This window comes from Botryllus schlosseri, chromosome 7, assembly GCF_051294905.1.
Source record: "Botryllus schlosseri isolate E-star chromosome 7, Bs_hap1, whole genome shotgun sequence".
Taxonomy (NCBI): domain Eukaryota; kingdom Metazoa; phylum Chordata; class Ascidiacea; order Stolidobranchia; family Styelidae; genus Botryllus; species Botryllus schlosseri.
The window spans coordinates 9,871,045-9,894,504 of record NC_137242.1 but is presented as its reverse complement, the minus strand read 5'-3'; the positions used below and the strand labels follow the sequence as shown (position 1 = coordinate 9,894,504).

The 23,460-nt window shown below is 39.9% G+C and overlaps 1 protein-coding gene across 3 annotated transcripts; it reads right to left on the bottom strand.

Annotated features, from left to right (window-relative positions):
* Positions 1-1,138: 1,138 nt before the first annotated feature.
* Positions 1,139-20,849, bottom strand: LOC145443316 (uncharacterized). 3 transcript variants are annotated; one of them, XM_080321296.1, is made up of 3 exons: positions 20,057-20,849; positions 4,025-4,164; positions 1,139-2,786 (listed from the first exon to the last, which is right to left on the bottom strand). In XM_080321296.1, the coding sequence occupies exons 1-3, from the start codon at positions 20,368-20,370 to the stop codon at positions 2,704-2,706; spliced, it is 537 nt and encodes a 178-aa protein (XP_080177422.1). In that variant the 5' UTR covers positions 20,371-20,849; the 3' UTR covers positions 1,139-2,703. The 3 variants fall into 3 exon arrangements, with proteins under 3 accessions (XP_080177422.1, XP_080177421.1, XP_080177423.1); XM_080321295.1 differs by lacking the exons at positions 1,139-2,786; positions 4,025-4,164 and adding exons at positions 16,881-17,988; positions 18,657-18,796; XM_080321297.1 differs by lacking the exons at positions 1,139-2,786; positions 4,025-4,164 and adding exons at positions 16,881-17,988; positions 18,657-18,793.
* Between the last annotated feature and the right edge of the window lie 2,611 nt (positions 20,850-23,460).

Genomic DNA, 23,460 nt, shown 5'->3' with positions numbered 1-23,460 from the left:
ATCATCAAATTTCGCGGTCAGGCTAATCAAATTTGGGTTGGCCTTGCAATTTTACCTGATGCACTAACCAATTTCGAGAATTACCTCGGGAGCCACACAAAACCTTCTCGCGGGCCGCGGGTTATGGCCGCCCCTGATCTATACCGTTATCAACAGTGATTGATGGTATTTCAGTTAGTATTAGTAATTTAAAGATACCTTTGAAAGCAATTGTTTTCATAATAAAGAAGTTGGAGTCGGAGTCAGAGTCAGGGTCGTTTTTACAAACTCCGACTCCGTCTCCAGCCACTATAGCTTGCACGACTCCGACTCCATTAAGCGAAAATTAGCCAAATTCCGACTTCGACTTCACAGCTCTGTTAATAACTAATCATTGCATAATTGGTCTATATCAGGGGTCATCGGGATCACCAGGATCGCTGGCCACTTTTCAAGTTTTGTAGAGGCCACCGTCCGCATCAATTCAATATCGAGAGAAAATAGGCCACACGGTTTTACAATCCCGTTTTTAAACATTACGTCAGTACAACGCTGTGCTATCTAACATGGACGACGGGCATAATTGCCCCAAAAGAAATAATATTTTATCAAAGAAATACAAATGTAACAAATACTATCATGATAATCACTATCATCATTCTATTTTGAACTATGAACTGCGAACGATTACTGACAACACTCGTCGGAGACTATAAGGAATCGATAATGGGGTTAGCGAGACACGGTTAGCCTATACTTGTTGGAAAATTACCTTTTCGTGAAGCTTGATCTTGCGGCGGAGTATCAAATCGTTTTCTAAGCGTCTCGGTCTTGGCACTGTCTGGATATTGCACGTTAGAGTGATTTGCCCATTCATACCAGTCAATTCTTCCTCAAGGAAATGCTATTACTATCGATGAAATCGTATCAGCTAGCGAGGAATGGTGATGTTGGACACAGGGTTTTGAACAACAACAACAATTATTTTGGAACTGAAATCAATTTCTTCCGAAATCTCGAATTGGGTCGCGATGAAATCAATGGTAAGGATGGCAGCTGACCAGGTTAATCTCAATCATGGTCATATACATTTCATGTGTACTGAGATATCGAGATCAGAATAACCGTGTGCGATTCACGCTAGACCAGCATATGACAACTTTTCTGTGATTTTTTATTATATTACATTTTTTCGTACCATCAATTAGTGCAATTTAGGATAATGAGCCCCGTAAACAGGATATAAAGTCGCACTTACCGTTTAACTAAAACATTAAAACTTGTAAGCATTCCGATTGAAGATTTACGGATATCAAAATTCCTGGTGTTAATCATTAATTGCTTCATAATCACTTTCGTTTTCATCGAATATTATCTACTAAATAATCATATTTTTTCTCGAAAACTTTCAAAGTAGACAAGCACAAGAGTATAGGAACCATACGAGACGCTGTATGCCTACGGCGGTCCTATTGATGGCGGTTTTCTCGCACATCATCATCTCACTCATTTCACACACCAACATTACCAATGCCTTCAACATAATTTATTTATTATTCTGAAGGTACAGTGTTTTGGGGCATTATCACTTTGTCAATCGAAATGATAATCTGTATTTTAGGAATGCTCTCAGAGTGGTACTAATGCGTCAAACTAATCCGAGATTAAACGGATAACAATTGCACGCTTCTATATGTTTCCTGATATTTTAGAATTCTTTGCTCCACTGTTGTCAATCTCGGATTTTACCGCTGTGATAGCCAACATCTTAGCCGCAAAACATGAAACGTTTTTATATTTTCAAATATGAAACACTGAACCAGGTTTCTGAAGCCGGATAATTTCCGATGACTTTCTAGAAAATTTCCGATTGTGGCATTTGAAATGCGCGATTGTGGTTGAAAAACACATGCCTGGAAATTATACACTGATGTCTAAATGTGTGAAAATCGGATACGGATGTGTTAATGGTTGTTGAAACTGCTTCTGTAGCATTGAAAATGGATGAAAACAAAAAACAGCACAATGGAAGAGTGATATATTTCATAGTCACTCCATAGTATAATCGAAGGTGTATTGGTACCGTCATCTGCGTCAATATAAATATCCACTGCATGCAACCATCGTTGAGCTCGTATAAACGTCTAATTACACATGTTTACGTAGACAACTGAACATCAAATGAAACGAGACTGTATTTCAAGTTTTTGATAAATACAATGTATCACGCACAGGTGTATATTGGGCGAATGAAGATTTTTTTAGAAGACGAATTTTTCTAGCGGCGCTGTGATTCATTGTGACGTAATCAACGCAGATGACGTCTCTGTGTCCAAATGGAAAATCCAGAGGGACATGAGCGCCTTTCATCCCCTAGCTATGTTCATGCGATCAAGATGAATCAAGTGTTTTCCATAAATTCAACGGACTTGTATTTTGTCATAACACAAGTATAGCCCAGGCATTCAACATGTTTCTCTGGAATAAACAATCCGGCATGTCCGCTCCTAATTGGTCCAATATCTGGGCGTCGTCACCGTCCAAACAATAAGCATTTTCGATATCAGCGTACATCACTTTCATTTGCGTACTCTGCTGCTGATAAACAATATTCAAATTGCTGACAGAGTGCTCTTTCCGGGACCGACTTGGGATCTATATTTTGCTGGATCCACAGCGTACCCTCCATCATTCCCGCAGTAGACTTGCGAAGTACGTGGTGTGTTAAGCCAAACACCGTAAACAGCTATTGCAACTCGGCCGAAGTCGCCTCCTGTGCTCTGATCTCTTTACTCGAATCCCGGTTTCTAGTGAAAAGTAACAGCCTCATGTAAGGCTCGGTATACTTTTTTCATCGTAAGACTAGTTTCATATTCGTTTAAGGGTTATTGAGCCCTGAACTAAAGCACTGCGTCCAACTTACGCCTAATATCTAAATTTCAAAAGCGATTTCGGAGTATTGGCAGATGAATTGTTTATATCGCTCGCAGACAATGGGATATATCACTCAAAGACAACCATAATAACCCATGCGATGCGTTGTCAATGTTTTGAGTTTATTTCGAATCATAGTTTAAGGCATGGATGACTCATGAAATTATTGTTCATCGTTACGTAAATCGAATGATGATGCCCGCATATCATTCCAATGCACAGTGATGCAGCATGAACCTTTTGAAACAAGGGTTTCGCATGTGAAAGTTTGAGTGGGAAATGGTGACTGATAATATATTTGTAGAACTGCTTATGTAAATGCTGTCTTAATTCTCAAAACACTACAAGGGTTATGTCAAGCTGTCTCTACGCGGAACTTGCGATGATACGATTCCATCAGCACGAAACGTAATTTGATTAAGTAAACCTTCTGTATCTACTTAAATCTACATGTACATTAGGGCTGTTCAAAAATAACCTTTTTTCCTGAATCTTGCTGGTTACTTGATTAAATCGTTAGGTTGCCTTAAAAAACGACGCACACCAAATTTGAATTCATTCCAACCAATATTCGCGGATTTCGTAGAGTTTGAAAATTTTGAATTTGCCTAAAAATGCAAAAAAAATTTTTTTCAAATTTTCCTTCCAACCTTATGAAATTGTTGCGCTGTCTTCAAAAACGATGGAAAACAAATTTGACCCAATTCCAAGCTGCAGAAGCGGAGTTATTCAAGTTTTTTGGTGATAATTCTAGAATGATCCACCAATCAAGGATAATCCCAGAATTATCAAAGAAAAACTGAAATAACTCTACTTCTACGGCTTCGAATTGAGTCAAATTTGTTTTGCATCGTTTTTGAAGACAGCGCAACAAGTTCATGGGGTTGGCAGAAAAATTTGAAAAAAATTTTTTTTTGCATTTTTAGGCAAATTCAAAATTTTCAAACTCTACGAAATCTGCGAATATTGCTTGGAATGAATTCAAATTTGGTGTGCGTCGTTTTTTAAGGCAACCTAACGATTTAATCAAGTAACCAGCAAGATTCAGGAAAAAAGGTTATTTTTGAACAGCCCTAATGTACATTTACCATGTTATCGGTAATGAACTCACGTTGAGAGTTGATCGTGATACCGGCATCCGTAATACTCCTCTTGCCCCGCCACGTACTTCGCATGCATCTGCGCATCATCCTGCTGCAGATATCCCGAACGATAGGAACGCAATTTGTCACGAGCTGGTTGAATATCCTGCTATAGCCAAAACATAGCTTATGTTTACTAATCTAATAAGCTTACCACCACCTTCGTATTTCGCATGTCAAACTCATGCGTAGAAAATAGGTGTATATTTACAAGATTTTCGTCATAGCGTATATTACATAGGTTGCAGTCGGGCCATTGGCACCTTCTGGGTCCGGTACCTAATTAATTTTGCTTTCACGCAAATTTTAGTGGGTGCTGCCTTCATAAATTTCATGCAGCATTTCACTCAATGAACGGCGCGTACGTTTCATCATAATCCCATACTATTGGGTGAATGGAACATGTCCCGTGGGCAGCATTCTCATCAATTAACATAAATAACTGTGGTGTCTCATATCGTTTTTGTAGATTAGAAATTGCATTGCACCAAGTTTGGCCAGTTCGGCGTGGTAGCCTATATACAATTATGCATGTATCCCCCACATTAAAATCAAACGACAGAAGCTGAAGATATTTGATGACTTAAAATTGACTCGAAATTCTACACGCTAAAATTGAGAACACTTTAGTATCAAATTGACTCAAGTCAAGGTTTGCAGGGACTAGAAATGACTTAATCCCAACATAAATACAAGTAAATACTTCGCAGACTGAAATCAAAGCATTTTGGAGTAAGCGATCTTAAGCTCGGCTGGATCAACTCAATTTTATGCCGGCTACAGCTATATACCACCGTAATTCCAGTTATACAATACATCACACGATGAATGGATGGATGGAAAGGAACGGATGTGCAAATCCACATCAATCGATCTTTGCTAATAGGGATATATACATCCACGAACCAACCCCAGCAAAACTATTAATTTTAAACATTCTCTTCGCTGTAAAATACGTACCCATTCATCAGTCTTGATCCTCTTCGAATTTTAATTCCAATTATCGTGTTAACTGACGCGCAATCCGATACCACCACCCCCACCACCAGCAAAACAATTACGTATGTTGACGGCACGAATACAATCCCCATAGCGATTTTAGTTGTATAGAGTTCTCTTGGACCTTTAATATCTCGTCCTATGCCTTGTCTATCTCCAAATGACCCCGGTGTACATCCGTTTGTGCATTTTATCAGAGATTTCAGGCACGAGAATACCTTTTTTGCACTTCTATATTAAGCCATCGTTGCGTCCTTCGGGCAATAAATCGTCATAGCCTTACCGACATGCCAATCGGTTTCGTTGTGGTGGATTTCCGTGCTGATGCGAAGACGTAATCAGTCGATAGTTTATATACCATTGTATATCAGTCGCGTCAACACGTAACTATAGTTGCTTGGCTGAGATATAGAATCTTATATTAATACTGTTTATTAGTTAAGATATGAAATGCCATTTATCAAATAACTTAGAGGGTTTTGAATATTATGAATAATTACCTTCCTTTTTCACGCACGGGATGTAATAAGGCAGGTAAAATATCGAGTCACGCGGCCATGCGAATGCAATAGCACCTCGACGACCTGTCGTTGATCTAGGTTTATGAACAATGCGGCAATAATAAATTCATGTTGGCTTTTGTATAAAATCCTTATTAATGCTCACGTGCTTCCTTGGATCGGGCTTGAATCGGGCTTGTTGCCAGCATTTACTGAATTCGGCATGTTGAACCTGTCATTTAGTGAATTCGGTTATTGGCGGCCCTAAGCCCTAAGCCTAACCTATAACCGCATAACTCCCTCGTGGAAACATTAATACATACATATCATATTCGGGTTCTTTTTAATATGAATATACTATTAAATTACATACCAAATGCTATAAGTGTCGAGATCACCAAGAACCGTCTATAAATTCACGCTCATACTCAGTGAAACAATCAATTTCGAATAATTTCTGTAAATTCCATTCTTCATTTTCAATCATCTCTACCTCTGCAACCCTTTGTAAATTCTTCATCTAGCGCAATTCTGTAACCTGATTTCTCCATGTATTGCATAGGACTAACAATTTAATTGTATTAGGTACTGAAATTTTATAAAATTACTTATATCGCCATTCCGTTAGGGGGCAGGTTGATTCCCGGATTATGTGTAATTTTCCATAATTTAGTTGACGAATGTATTTGATCCCGAATTCAATTACGTGACACATAGCCTTACCGTACTCCGCACAGAACCGTGGGTCTTAACCGGTGGACCACGGGAATATTCTGAGATGGGCAAGCGAGCTTCTCTAAATTGTGATCTTGCGAAAAGCTTAGTTAATTTCGTTCTTTTTTCTGTGGACAATATATTCATATCGCCCACTTTATTCCACTCCAAGCTATTTGGCCGACTCTCATCAGTCATCGATGGCGAAGGCCCGTAAATGCAGCAAACTGAACAAGAAATTTACAAAGATTTTTGTAATTGTGGTATAGTAATGACAAGTCGACAGATTCGTGGACATCGGTGACAGTCCGCTGCTAACGAGTTCAAATTCATTTAAAATATAGCCAATAACCAACACAACACGAATGAATTTTTTCCATATACATCATATTGTAGTTCACGAATCTGTTTACTTGTCCTTACTAAGCTACAGAGATAGACTTTTTCAACATTTAGAGCGGAGCTTTAAGCAGGTCACGAAATATTCAGTACGAAAGAGGGCCAAGACTACAAAAATTAAGAGCCACTGCCATGTAATTAAGATGGAGGATTTGAACATAACTGATTTTCTCCAGTTTCATTTCTAAATTGCTTGTTACCTTCGTTTTTCATAACGATTCATTATCTCTTCACTAATACCCACTGCATGCCTGTACTGTATAAGCCTGCTATCTCCTGTACGAGCGGCTGGAGATATCTAATTATCATCCGCGAAGCAACGAAAATGTTTTCGAAACATCATGTTACTCGAGCGTACACAGATATGGTTATTTCCCCAAGATGGTAATTCGATAGGGACCGCGGCGCGTACGAAATGTTCTTATCGCTGTAGTAGTTGACGAAGGCAGCCGAATCCTTCCGCTTTTGGAATAATCATAATCCATAATTAAAAGATAAATGTTATTCACGCGAATGTTCGTGTCGTTCACAGCCTTGTTCTCTTATGCTCTTGATAATTCGTCGTCATAATGCACTCAATCAAACCCTTCCCCTCCTGTGAGTGTATAAATGGATATACATTTCCTCATGCGCAGATGCGTGTACTCTACATTGATACGATGCAGCTCTTCATAACGTTTCGTGACAACACGCCCGTCTTGGCCACCATTAGCTACATGCAATTAAGCGCTATCAGTAATTAAATGGTGACGAAGAGTAATTGAATATTTACTATTATGATGGCACGTCGTGTGCAGTGGCGTGTCCAGGGGAGGTTAGGGGGTTCGAAATCGAAAGCCCGTCATATGTCTTTCTGAAATTCTGATTCTGTCTCCAACACTCCATAAGCTCATTTGCAACCAAGTAACTGCGGTATGGCTTTTCGACCGAACAATACGAAGGCACTTTCTAAAGGCAATAGCATCGCATTTGAACTGGTCTCTGAAAGGGAATAGCAAAAGGCATAATGATTTGCAATAAATATTCATCAGACTGTGTTGTTTTAGGTAAAAATCTTGTGTAATGGTTTTGTTTGTTTGTTTTGATATTCATGGTGTTTCGAATACAATGGTCATTTTACACCGGGCCGGTATACTTTATGTTTGATTCCGTATTTACCGAGTTGTGGCACGGCCCATTTCTAGGCTTTTTCTAAGGCGCCGCTTATGCGGATCACGTGGCGAGGAGGAGCCTAGATAAACCTCCAACGCTTAGATAGGAATTCTGGAGTCGACCTCGGTCAGACTCGAACCCGCAACCCAATAGTGTTTCACCTGCGGATTATACCACTACGCCAGGGGTCACCAGCGCGGTGCCAGCGCGCCCCAGGTAGCCCACGAGGATCAGATGAGTAACCCGCGAACCCGTTCTAAAAATAAATCAAATGGCAGCACTTACGAGTGAGCTTTTATTTATTTAGATTGATTGATTTAGCTATTCTTGTTTGAATGATGCTAACATGTAACTTACAAATGACAATACATATATATATAAACACTTAAAATTATGATATAACATATCCACCATTACAATTAGTAATATATCAGCATTAGGGTTACCATATTTTGGAATCGGGAAAGGATGACACTTTTTCTAAATTTTTAAACTTAGAATACCGGTGGAAAATCTTGAAAAAATGGTACATTTTTTCCACTTCGTGGTCGGTTGACTAAAAAAAAGGTAAAATTTCGGGCTCAGCTCCCGAAATAGCCGCCGGACCGTTACTTCAGTGCTGATTTACTGTATATAGATCGAATTTTGCCCTATATTTAACCAAAATTCTCAAAAAAGAGTACAAAATCTCAAGAAGGAGGACATTTAGGCGTCCTCGAAAGACATTTTTAAAAACCCGAAAATGGACGACAAATCCTCCTAAAGGAGAACGTATGGTAACCCTAACCAACATGTAATCGAATCACAATAAGACTGAGGAGACGGAACACCGCCTACAGGCGACATGACGGAATGCCATTCACGGTCTTCTTGAAATGACGGGGGTTGCGTTATAGTAGCTCGACGTCCAGGGCAATGTCAAAGGAGCAAACAACATTACTATTCGGTAGCAAATAGCCGTGAGGCACTAGCAGATTTTCAATGTCTGGATGCCTATTACGTATTGTATCTTTTGACACAGCTCGATTCTCTTACAATCAACTCAAGTTTATGTTTCTAACTTTCTGTAATCGTTGCTGCTGTCCTGCAAAACGAAAGTTATTGAGCCTGTATGCTGAACAGTTGTAGCTTGAAATGGTAACACGGCAAAATGACCTCCACCTTCATAGTCCACGAGGCTGCACCAAACTTTTGTTTCCTTGTTGAAACGGAAACGGTCAGTGTCGTATGCGCAGCAGCTATGAAGGTTGCAAGCATGTTTGCTTCAACTTATCGTTGTGAATCAGCCTTTTCTGACGTACAATTCATCAAAAACAAACACAGAACAGCTTTACTGATGTACACCTGGAAGACTCACTCACAGTTACAGTGCCAAGTTACATATCAGAGCACAGTGTACTAGTTGATAGCATGCAATGTCAGGCTTCCCACGGACTAATATAGAAACAGATAACATGATGTCCAGTCCAAAGTGTGACATGATTCATTTACAAATTTGAGTAGACTGTTGTTGCATAATTAATATAAACATGGTGCGAAGTAATTCATGATTTCTTAAAAAATGTTTGTGGCAAGATAGTTGAATTAAGATGTTTTAATTTTACAAGACTCTCTTAAAAGTCTTCCCACAGAGTGATTTCTGCCCAGTGATATGAACATAAAAGTGGAAATTCAGTCTGGTACGGGTAAACGGCGGATGTGCATAGTAGCCCGCCGTTTCAATCAGCACCCAAGAAGTAGCTCATGGTTGCAAAAAGGTTGGTGACTCATGTACTACGCTATCTCGCCACGTGTAATGGCTTCGTTCTTTCAACACTCTAGTTGACACACGGTTCATATGTGTACCGGACCAGTAATATATAGTGATGTATTAGACGCGTAATTAGATGAGTAATGTGGTGGTAATATGGCCCAGCAAAAATTCGGGGATCCCGAAGGCTTGTAAATCAGCGTATAAGGGCTTTCCAGGTTATTAAATGCTAAGAACCATTGATTTAATGTAAGACGAAACATTGTACGAAGCTCTTTGACACGAAGATGCAATCAAAGTTGCACTCGACGTTTCGGCCCTATCACGTTTAGACTTGAATAAATGGTTTTCCTGGAACCTGACAAGGATTTGTTTCGAACATGGAATTGCCATGACATCACGAAAACACTAAAACTAGAACCGAATCGATGCCCATTGCCTATGGCTCCCTATATTATATATTGGCTCGGGGCCTACGATACTTACGGCCTGATACGGCACATCACACTTGCAGGATATAAGAGGCCGACGCTCACGAAACAGACAGCACGATTGATTCAGCGTAAGCCCCGATTGATTTCATCAGCAGATAATGCTAATTGGTATGTACTTGGAAAGCGCGTTCATTAACGCCAAAACGATATTTTACAGCAGGCGGGATTACTCAGAAAAAGTGAGCATGTTGGTCGAGTGTCTGTGTTTGGAAATTCCGCCTTCCGCCACTGACAAATTTGGCATGAGAACGGCAACCTAGACGGTGGCAGTTTACATATTCTTTCACTTTCATACGTGTCCGATTCATCACGTTCCATTATAATTTCAAATTGAGCCCATGTTCGGTGCATACTGCGCGCATTTGTTCACTACTCAGGTATTAGCTCTCGGTAATCGATGATATGTATGTATATTCTGACACTCGTCTCCGACTAAACCAGTGGTTCCCTACCTTTTTCGTCTCGTGCCCCCCTTGGCCGATATTTGAGCTAACCCCCCCCCCCCTACGAAAAAGTTGACTGTGACTAAAAAAATGTTCTTTTTAACGCGCAGCCATTTATTGACTGAGCAATTAATGGCAAAACATATTCAGACATGTCCGAACTATGGCGAACGCGGACCGCACTAAACTTTGGTAAAGTACAGTCAAATTTGACCTGTTTTTGACCGGTCGGGTAGCCGCTGGCGAAAAATAAATCACCAAGTCCGCTTGCTAAGGACTTGAGTTGAATCGATGAATTTGGTATGTTTTCACGTTAGCTCATATGTTGGCTTAAAAAGTTAAATAATTTCACTAGCGGCCTTGTGCTGAATTCGCCTTGACTTTTTCCTGCTTAGTAGCAATTTGGTCGTGAGGCTGTCGCGGACCCAACGAAATCGTCTCGTGAGCCTCACTTTATCAGGGGGTGTAATATCTACGGAAGGCATTTAAACATATACACGAAGCTTTAAATCCGCCAAAGAAACATACAATTATAAAGAACTAATTTCTACTTAACAGTTCTATACCATAAAAATCTAAAAAACCTTTAAACCCAGTGAATCTTCAGATACAATGCTAAAGCCAGATTCCCCCTAAAAAAATTAAGCCAGGTTCCCCCCTAAAAATTCCAAAATTCCCCCCAATTCCCCCCTGGTTGAGAAGCACTGGACTAAACGTTAATATTTTTTTAATCCATTGACGGTGATTATATAATGACAATTATCTATATTGTTTCCAGACTCTGCCGCACTCCCAAACCACCCAATGGTGTGGGGGGGGGCGAACTCCTAGGGGCTAAAATTATTTCGTAAATCAATAAAAATTATGTGGTAGATTTATTTAACTTAATACATTTCTTTGCGCGTCTCTCGACTTTATGCCACTAGATGTCTTCATTATACTATGGGGAATGGGCACCATTCCCTCAAAAAAAAGGCGCCTAACTTATATAAATAAACTGGGGCCTACGCTAACCTAGGCCATAGGCATTTCGCCGCCGAACATTACAGTTCCACAACACATCATGAAGTTTTAGTCAACATGTGACTCCGCGAAGTGTGCTGCCAAAAGGTCGCCTGAAAATGAATATATGCCCGAAATTTTGGATGTCGCTATCACCCTCAACTCTATACCCGTAAGTCTGATCCCGTGGATCAGAAATTGACTGTAATATATTCAACTACCAATATTATTAACAAATTACAGTTATGAATTTGAATTTTCTTTCGCGCTTGGCGCGACTAAGAAACCCACATTCACAGACTTCTCATAAGAAAAAAATAGAATTCGACCAACGGGGATCAGGTCCGTCGTAAAATGAGTTCTGGAAGGCGATGTCCCCCAGAAGTTTGGTGATCACCCTATGGTGGCCCAAGAACAATGTTTTGGGGTCTGGCAAAGGGCTGTTTCGTTGGTGGTCAGACGCACTACACGCCTATCGCCTCAAATTAATCCTATAAATAAAAGGTTCAAATTATGTTTATAGTGCGGTAAGCAAACGTTCGCAGAGTACACGACAGAGTAAGTCGGGTTGTAACCCAAGAAATAAAATGTAAAACAGTCGAAACATAGTTTCTATTGCATTCCAAGTGAGCAAAGTAATCCAGATTTCTTATACTACTTATATACCAAAAAGAGGTGTACACAAATGTTTTTCTCGTTGAATAATTTATTACCAACACCCATACATTAGAAATATTGATGAGATTGGAATACATTGCTCATTGGCTTTAGTTATGCTGACTCCTGAAACGGAACTGAGATCTGAATCCACGAGTTGTGAGTAGTGATATGTTCATATATTTGCTGATTCTACTTTTGATTTAACGTCAGGACACAATTAACGATGACAGCATCAAGACAACGAATGTTAATAAACTGCGCTGCGCTTCCACGAATGTATTTTTTTTGTTTTTTTTTTTGTTTTTGGAGTATTCATGGTGTTTGTCGACTACTATGGTCAATTGGTCATTTACACCAGGACGATATTCTTCTTATTTTCCGTAACTGCCAACATTTAGCACGGCCCACTTCTAGGCTTTTGTAAGACACCGCTGAGGCGGATGAGGTGGCGAGTTTTTTGTTTTTGGAGTATTCATGGTGTTTGTCGACTACTATGGTCAATTGGTCATTTACACCAGGACGTTATTCTTCTTATTTTGCGTAACTGCCAACATTTAGCACGGCCCACCTCTAGGCTTTTGTAAGATACCGCTGAGGCGGATGAGGTGGCGAGGAGAAGCCTATAGGTAAACCTCCAACACTTAGGTATAGGAATTCGGAAGTCGAACTCGGTCGGACTCGAACCCGCACCCATTGGTGTTGCAGCCGCGGATTATACCACTGCGCTATCTCGCCACCCACGAATGGCTTGGTGTGGTTTAGAATTTTTATTGGGGGATATAACACCTGCCTTCCTCACTGTCTTGTCTAGAGGTGTACTGTCGGTAGACATCACTTAGTGTTGGCTCAAACATACAATCCTGTTGCTTTAATAAGCACCTGATAGTTATATAATTTTGACTGTGATCATACGATGTATCATTACAAAGCGTCGTCGCAAATTGCAGTTGCTAAATGTAGCAACATATCAAATACATGTCATACATATTGCTTTTAGCTGCGGCTCCAACAACACATACTTTCCGGTCCAAAGCAGTTATCTAAATCTTCAAGTTTCCGCTTGTTAAGTTGTTAGCTCAAAATGCGTGGGCTTTACCGAAACTCATCGTCAACAAATCTGTCCAGCACGCGTGAATCTGTTTTACAGATTGCAGTTCTGAAAATGACAACTTGCTAGACTAGTGGAACAGCTACTAGTGTAGTTGCTAATCAAAAATCACACTGGTATGCGATGTATTTTCAGTCTCAGATTTCATTTCACAAACGAGTTTTAATATATGATGTCTGGATTGGATACTATATAGGGCAGGTGTTCTCAACGTTCCTTGTATAACTGGCCGCATTTGAACAGCAAAAGACGCTGCTGGCCGCAGAAAATTATTACCATGTATTTGTGGGCTACTATTAAATTTATGCTACTGTAGCCTATTTGCCAGTCGTATACGGACATTTTTATGCATTCGAAAGCATTAATGGACAGCGTTCGCAAGTTTGCAGTTGCTGTTTTTGTGAGAACATGTATCTTCCAGCGGCACAAGTAAATCGCTTCATATGGAGCGTGCATTACATTCGTTGCCAAGTCGGTATATGAGACTTTAAACCCTTCCACCAGAGAGCCGAACTCCCCACGTTTTCCCTGCCAGCATTTCCTCTGCAAATATGTCTACTCCGATAAAACGCACCCAGATAATTAGCTGTGGAGTCGGTGGATTCGTCCAATGCTAGGCTAACCTAGTCTACGAGGTAACGTGTTTCAGAACATGCGATAAAAGATCGACTGACATTGCTGTTACTCTTCTGGTTACGGTTGAATCAGACAACTGTAGCTTCAAATTTTGTCAGGCGATGTTGTCCTGGCTGTTGAGTTCGGGAAACAGCGAATATTCGCACAGTATGTTAAAGTTTTATTGAAATCACACATTTTATAACAAATTTCATGGCTTTAGCGATATTCCAAGCAATTTGGAACGTCATCGGAAATTTTTACAATGCCTCGAAATACGGATTGCTGGGCTTGACACCTAGCTAGCAACGATTTTTTCTTAGATCAGGCGATATGCATAACTCCAGAAAAAACTGCCATTGTATTATTTTAAGCTTCTACGCTTCGTTACGACAACTCTTCTTCGACATGACACATCAGAAAGCAAATTTATTGTTCCACGCAGAGTTACAAAACAGGTTTTCGTCGTTTTTCCGTTCCTTGTTATTTTTTCTGTTCAAACCATTCGCGGTGGGTGAAAAACTCTGTGAAGGTGTACTACGAAGCGGGATTCTCTTTATTCTAACGCGAGCATGTATCAAGAAACCAGAACACATCAAAGAATGAGTAATCAAACAAAACAGACGATTCGATAAGAGAGGAAAGTTGCTAAATTAATATGTAACAATACTGTGCCAGTAGTAATTGCGTTCATAATGAAAGACGTCGCGGGCCGCAAAATAAACGTCTGCGGGCCCCGGGTTGAGAACCCCTGCTATAGGGCCTACCTGTCATCAAAATATAAAGTACTACAAGTTTTAATTAGACACGGTAGTTATTGAATCTCTTCGTACTATTCTCGTCTTATTATAATTTAGTGACATTAATATCACTTGCGCCTAGGGCATAACCATCATTTTGTCACCGCGCTTAAATGTCGGTCTTGGGTCCAGCATATGATTATTTATCAACCTGATGACTTCTCTACACGATATCGCATGAATTTCATTCATATTTTTATTCTCTACCGAAACACACGCGATAAATGTTGGATCCTCAGAAAGCTGTGCACGCCATGCATGACCAAACTAGAACGCTGTGAATTTTTATTCGATAAATGTTGGATAAAATTCACTTAGGGACTTTCGTCGATGTGACATTACGATCTTGGGGGCACATATGCTTCTTGAGTGGCGAGATAGCGCAGTGGTATAATCCGCGGCTGCAACACCAATGGGTGCGGGTTCGAGTCCGACCGAGGTCGACTTCCGAATTCCGATACCTATGTGTTGGAGGTTTACTTAGGCTCCTTCTCGCCACCTCATCCGCGTCAGCGGTGTCTTACAAAATGCCTAGAGGTGGGCCGTGCTCTAAGTCGGCAGTTATGGAAAATAAGAAGAATATCGGCCTGGTGTAAATGACCATAGTAGTCGACAAACACCATGAATACCCCAAAACAAACAAACAAACAAACAAACATATGCATCTTTGTTGTTATAAAGAATATCCTGCATTAATAAGGGACCGATCTGATTACCGAATCGCGCTTTACAGTTGATGATAACGTGAATAAGTATAACTGCGCTAACGTCTATTACTGAAGCAAATTGCTATCATGATACTAAATCTTATGATATATATCATGCAATGCATTGCAAACATCCCCGCCATCCCTTTGGACGTTTATGATTTGACAAAAGGGGGAAAAGTTAGGGGCGTCTCAGAATGTTCAAGAACAGCCACTCTATATCATACTAAAAAGCCGAGTGGAAATAGTATAGTTTTAATACTATCGCTCTGCTGCACTAGCAAAGCGAATAACCGTTATAATGCAACGGTTAACGATATCGCTCATGGCTTCGGATATTCGGGAGATGCGAACAGCACGCGTTTTCCTGATATTCCAAGTTTTGTATTGAAATTAAAACACGCTGTAACAGCACAGAAACGTCAGTGCATGAAATTGCGTTACACCGCTCAAGTTTCACCCTATTTACATTGGATTGAATCAAAAACAAAATATTGAAATCGTCATTGCAAAACATGGAAGCACAGTTTATTTATTTTGTTCAATTATTTGATTATATAATTATTGCCGTGGGCAATCGACGAGGTTTTGACTTTGTCTAATTACATTTTATTATTACGTACTGCACGCTATCGGTGGGTATCTCCGTAGCCAATTAGCAGCGCGATACTTGGAAGTGATCAAAAGAATCAACCAGATTTTTCACCGGACGAAAAATATCATGTTTCGTATCGCACATCCGGCAGCTGGCAGCAAAGATCTCACTTAGTCCAGTCCGACACCAGTGCAGAAGGACAATTTCAAGAGAGAGAGAGAGTCTTTATTTTCATCCAACCGAAATACATAAAAACAGATGGCAATGATGGTGGTACAGAAAATATGCATACACAATATTCGGTATCAGATAAGACTGATCGATACGATCGTGAAGGTCAACTAGTCTGATAGGTATCAGGTATCGTTGCCAATTACGCGGATGTAGAGGTAGCAATTGTAAACAGGATATAAAAGCGCGATCACCGTTTAATTATAACACTGTAGGCGTTACGATCGGAGATTTTTTGAGATCAAAAGCCCTTGTTTCTATGATTGATCGCTTCGAAATCGCTTTCGTTTTAATCAAATGTTATCAAATGAATAATCTTATTTTATGGGAAAACTGTCAACGTAGAAAGGTTCAAGCGTAGAAACTAGATACGAGACGCCCCATGCCAAAAGCATATTGATGGCGATTCTCTCTTTCATCTCACGCACCAACATTATCAATTCCTTCACCATTATTTATTTATTTTCTGAATGTACGATGTTCAGGCGATAATCTACATTTCAGGTATGTTCTCAGAATGGTAGGCTACTAATGCGTCAAACTAATCCGAGATTACACGGATAATAATTGTGCGTTTTTATATACTACCTCATATTTTGGAATTCTTCGCTCTGCTGCTGGCAATTTCGGATTTTACCGCTGAGATTGCGAACATCTTCGTAATAAAACATGAAACATGTTTATATTTTCAAATATCAAACACTGAAACAGGTTTATGAAGCCAGGCGATCCACAATGACTGTCTAGAAACTCTAGATTATTTCCAATTGCGGCATATACAATGCTCGATTGTGCATGAAAAACATTGGCTCGGAAATCATATACAGATATCTTGATATCCGGGAATCGGACAGGGATGTGGTAATGGTCGTTGAAGTTGAATTGATACGCCGTTGTGCCATTGAAAATGGGTTAAAACGAAAAGCAGCACAATCTAAGAGTGATATCTTTCATGGTCACTCCATAACATAATCGAAGATGTATTGGTACAGCCATCTGCGTTAATCTTTATCTCTACTGCATGAAAGTAAGATAATGTACACCAACATCGCTATAGGACAATCACTAAGAATTCATACAACGCCCAATTACACGAATATATAATATAGCCCTACGTAAACAGCTCAACATCAAACGAAACGGAACCAAATTCCCAAATTTTTGACATAAACAATGCATCACGCACACATAGGTGTAGCCAGGATGAAAATTTGGGTAGGACGAGTGGGCGAATGAAGATTTTGGTGGAAGGCGCCGTTATTTCTAGCAGCGCTGTGATTCGTTGTGACGTGATTAACACAGAAGATGTTACAATGCACACCCCCTGGCTGTTCAGTGTCAACACATTCAAGATGTCTAAAGTGTTTTCCTGATATTCAACGGAATTGTATTTCGTCGTAACGCAATTGCAGCCCAGGCATTCTACATATTTTCCTGGAATAAACAATCAGGTATCTGTCCTCCTGATTGGTCCATTATCTGGGCGTCGTCACAATCCAAATAATATGCTTCGAAATGAGTGTACACCACTCGAATTTACGTAGGAACTCCGCTAGTGATAAATAATATTCGACCGGTTAACACAGTGCTCTTTCCGGGGCAATGTGAGATCTTCATCTTGCTGGATTCACAGCATGCACTTCATCGTTCTCGCATATAGACTTGCGCAGTACCTGATGCGTTAAACCAAACACCGAAAACAGCTATTGCAACTCGGTCGAAGTCGCCTCCTGCGCTCTGATCGCTTTACTCGAATCCCGATTCCTAATGAATAGTAAAACGTCCTGTAAGGTCCGGAGTTTGATTCATCGCAAGACGAACAAAATGGCTGCATCAACTTAAGCCTAATGTGTAAATTTCTAACATCATTATTATTAGAGAATTCGGCGTATTGGCAGACGAATTGTTTATGTCGCTCGCAGACAATAGGACATTTCACTCAAAGACAACCGTAATGACCCATGCGCTGTCAATGTTTTGTGTTTAGTAGAATGATAGATTATGCTATGGGCGACTCATAATATTACAGTTTCCGAAATCCTAGTGACGATCCTCCCAAAACATTTCGATACACATCTGAGGTCAAGTAAAGCAGCACGAGCCTTTTGAAAGAGGAGTCTTGCATGTGAAGATTTGTGTGGGCTTCGGGCAAAAACAGTGACTGACAATATATTTGTAGAACTACTTATGTAAATGATGTTTAAATTATTGATTATTCACTTTTCTTATCGGCATGCGAATTTTGTGAATGCGATAAGTCTACTCCGGTAAATTTTCAAAACACCCAAGATATAGTGTCAAGCTGTGTTTACTACACATAAAATTTACAATGATGCGATTCCATCATCACGAAACGTAATCTGATTAGAGAAATCTACTGTGTCTACTAAAATCGACTGGTACATTTCTAATTTTATCGGTAATAAACTCACGTCGTCGGTCGACCGTGACATCGGCATCCAAAATACTTCTCTTCCCGCGCCAGGTGCTTCGCATGCATCCGCGCATCATCCTGTTGCAGATATCCCGAACGATAGGAACACAATTTGTCACGAGGCGGTTGAAGATTCTGCTAATTATATAGTCAAAACTTATTCTATGTTTACTAATCAAATTAGCTCACCACCACCTTCATATTTTCCACTGTAAATTCATGCATAGAAGATAGGTGTATTTATCAGATTTGCGCCATAGCAGGCTATCTACATATAGGTTGCCATCAGGTCATCGGCACTTTCGGGAAACAAATTTTGCTTTCAAACCTATCTCAATCGGTGCAGCCTTTATAGCCTTCATGCAGCATTTCAGTTAATAAACATAACTGGCATGTAGGTTTACTCCCATACTATTTTGAACGGAACATGTCCTGTGGGCAGCATCTCATCAATTTACATAAATGACAGCGGAAACTCTTGTCGTTTTAGTAGTATAGAAATGGTTCGGCGTGGTTTAAGTTTGACTGGTTCGGCGTGGTCTAGCCTATATGCAATTATACATCTGTATCCGCAGATTGAAATAAAACGGCATATGCTGAAAATATTTGATGACTCGAAATATCAGAAGAAAAGTCTGAGAAAAGTTTTGATCGATTTGACTCGAGTCAATGTTTGGAGTGATCAGATATGACCTGTGACTTAATCCTAACACTATATCCACATAATTAAGTGTATCTCGCGTAATCATGACGATGTAACGATGCCCCATGCATTTTTGTTACGAGCATCAAACATGAACTCTTGAGACATGTCCAGAAATTCCGGGAAACGTTCGATTCGACATGATCCAGAAGATTGCTGTATTAGGCACTGAACTAAGCCACACTTGTACTGAAAAATCACAGCACAATTTCTGTAATTTCGATTCTTCATTTTCAATCGTCTTTACCTCTGCAACACTTGCCAATTCTTCATCCACCGCAATTATGTGATCTGACTTCTTCATGTATTGCATAGGAATAACAATTTGACTTGATTACTGAAATTTTTAAAGCTTACTTCAATCTAGCCATTTTCCTTAAGGGGGCAGGTTGCTCCCCGGATTATGCGGGTATTTATCAGTTTTACTGTGCATAAAGAACATAATAATATTTTTAATAATAATAAAAAACATCGGAAAACGCTGTAAACATTAAATCGAGTGGCAATACCGGCAACCGCATATATACCGCCGACCGACGTGATCCTAGATATGCAATAATACATCACACAATGCCCGAAGAACATATTTACAAGTATATAAAATAGATCCTTCTTGAATGGAATATATACATCCACGACCCCACCCGGCAAAACTTAAAGACTTGTGAGCATTCTATTCGTTGTAAGATACGTACCCATTCATCAGTCTTGATCTTTTTCGAATTTTAATTCCAAATATGGTGTTAACTGACGCACAGTCCGATACCACCACCCCGACCACCAGCAGAACAATTGCATATTTTGACGGCACGAATAGAATCCTCATAGCGTTCTTAGTCTTATGTAGTTCGCTTGGATCAGTAATATCGCTTCCTATGCCTTGTCTATCTCCGAATGACCCCGACGTACATCCGTATGCGCATTTCATCTGAGATTCCAGGCACGAGGATGCCTTCTTTGCAGTTCTATATTGAGCCATCGTTGCGTATTTTAGACAGCAAAGCGTCATAGCCTTAGTGACTTATCAATCAGTTTCGTTGCGGCGGTTTGTTCGTGGTGATGTGAAGATGTAATCAGTCGATAGTTTATATATGTCCATGTCCATTGTATATGAGTCACTTCAATACGTATCAATAGTTGCGTTGATGAAATCGTCTATCTTGTATTATATTAATGCTTATTGGTTAGGATATCTTATGCTATATGCCTACTCAAATAGCTTGGTGTTGTGATTTTTATATTTACGTGGGATATACTAAGGCAGGTTAAACACGGCTAGGGCTGGGCGATATCGAATACTTGAGTCGACTCTGCATCACGTATTATGTCTGCTTCGAGTCGATGCGAGTATTCAAGTATCACTCATTATGACGTCATGACAGAATATAATATGTCAGAGTTCAAAGACGTACCTTTCATGCCACCACAATGAATATAATGCCTGTTATCCATCACATTAAAGCAGGGTTGTAATGACTTGAGTCATGACTCGACCAGACATGGGGTGATTACTTCATGAATGTAATCGATTGCGATTACGATTACTTCTGAATGACGCGATTACGATTACGATTACGATTACAGCATAATCAGGAAGTAGTCGATTACGATTACGATTACATTGGAAAAGTAATCACGATTACTCACGATTACATTTATTTTGCATTTTAGTAGTTACATTGGAAGACAATATATGGATTGCGCTGAAAAGGCCTAATGAGATAACAAACTTCCTTTAAAAAGATGCGTCATTTGCTTGTTACGTCATAATCTACATAGGCTATCGCCCATTTTTATAGTGGACGATTTATCGCGCCCAACGATTTGCATTCTTGCCAGGTCCATGACTGCCGCACCCCAAATTTCCCAATAGGGGGGGAGCAAGCTCGAAGGGAACTAAAAAGTATTTCGTAAACCAACATAAATTATAGAGTATTTTCGAGAGATTTAACTAACTTAAAAATTGTGATTTTTCAAGTTGTAAAATTATGCCATATTTGTGTGAATGCTATCGAAAAACATGTTGAATGAGCCTAAGGAGAATTGCCACCCGATTTAGCCGACATACATCGATATAGGAGGGTTGGAACGTACCCCTCAAAATAGTCGGTTCAACAGTTATAATAAAGATATTTCGTCAAAGGAGCTATATTTACCCTATATTTTCAATCGTCAATGTCAATCTGCTTAAAAAAAGAAGCAATAAAAAGCATGTTTTAAACAAGGGCTTTAAACAGGGGCCTCCTTTTAAACATGTTTGCTTTAAATTGATTTTTGTTTTAAAAGCAACCCTAATTTATAGTAATAGGCATTTAGGTTACAGTCAATGCCGTGCCACGACACACCAAAAGACATGCAGTTTCGACCAACACGCGACTTCACGAAGTGTGCCACCAAAGAAAGACCTTGGCCGAAACTTAGGGTATGTGCTCATTGTCAATAGCCGCGCCGGGTGGACGTGACTATAGTCTGATCCTTCTAATCTGATCCCACAATACAAATGCCACTCCCGGGCGCCCGCGGAGCATTAAAGACATGACAATATGTGTGTGCGTCTCACGAAAGTTTTTTTCTTTTAGTCTGCTACGTTTGGGATACAACAATATCTTTTGATTATATAACAGACCGAAGGCCATGAATTAACAACATACACTGAAGTAATTGCAACAAGATACCAGACGTAAATCTGACCATCGTAGGCAGAGAGAGGATAAAAGATTATTGATAATATCATAATGCAATCACCAATGTTATTGACGACATTAGGTCTTCAACTTGAAAATACCACCCTATGGGGGCCAGAGACCAACGTTTGGACTGGGGGACGAATTGCTGTTTTGGTTCTGATTCTAGCTATATTCCACGCTAACATGATATATAAGCCCATGGCTTTGTCGGCAGTAGAGTCATATCTCATATGAGAATAAGATGAAGAGAACATAAAACACTGCCTTCAACTTAATACAGATAATGTACTGCAAGCTGCCGTTACGAGAAACGGCAAAAACGGCTCGGTTATGATATATATCAGCAGCTGTTGATGTTTAATGCTTCGTTTTATTTGACCAGTACAAAATTTCAAATCTTTGTCCGGTGTACGTACGTAGCCTACGACATAGGCCTACTGCTCGCCAATCAGCAACGTTCAAACTGCGTTTAACTAAGCATAACCAAACATCAATGCACAAGTTACTATTTTAAACTAGGCAAAGTGGTGAATAATTATCCTGCTGCGAGGTACCATGGCGTGTGGAACGTGTTAATAAGCTGATAAACAGCACGGCGGGCGTTCTTACAATCACACTAATGTACGTACATCGACTATCTATTTATACTGTAGATACTTCGTAAGCAATGACTAGCAAAGCTAATAGGTTACTTCTGACGCAATAATGAGCAATGGCATTAGAAAATCAGACGTTTATGCTATCACGTAACTGGTATAACATCTCTTCATTGTTCTCGAATATTCAGTTCATTTCATAGTCCTTGTACAAATAAAAAGTAATCGTTCTTTCGCAAAGAAATCGATTAGATATGGGAAGTAGTCGATTACGATTACGATTACTTCGGAATTTTTTCGAATGTAATCGATTGCGATTACGATTACTTGAAAATGCTGTAATCGTCGTAATCGATTACGATTACTAATCGCGATTACCCCATGTCTGGACTCGACTCGAGTCCCAATCGAGTCACGATTTTCTGGTGACTCGTCTTGACTCGAGTCATTTTCTCAGAATACGGAAATGAGTCGACTCGACCCGAGTCAAGTTGTGTATTGACTCGACCTGAACTCGAGTCATTGCGCATGCCTCGGACCAAGTCCTATGACTCGAGACTCAGACAACCAAGACCGACATTTCATTGTAATTTCGAAGAATAGTAACGTAACCCCCCTATTGGGATTCAGTCCATTGGTACTGGTACTTGTAAACGCGACCAGAAACCGCTAAAAGTGAGGGAAATTAGTATATTACAAATGCGAACCATTTGATATCACCAAACAGAGTTACAAAAAGTGACTTGCACTCGGACTCGAGTCATAATACCATGACTCGGACTCGACCCTTTGCTCGATGACTTGAACTCGGACTTT

Bases quoted from the DNA above. Each gene is read 5' to 3' on its own strand.
- LOC145443316 (XM_080321296.1), bottom strand. From the start codon at position 20,370: ATGACGCTTTGCTGTCTAAAATACGCAACGATGGCTCAATATAGAACT. The intron at 4,165-20,056 runs GTACGTATCTTA...TTTTGGCTATAG, and splicing joins AGATCAAGACTGATGAATGG to CAGGATATTCAACCAGCTCG. The intron at 2,787-4,024 runs GTGAGTTCATTA...ACTTTTCACTAG, and splicing joins TATCACGATCAACTCTCAAC to AAACCGGGATTCGAGTAAAG.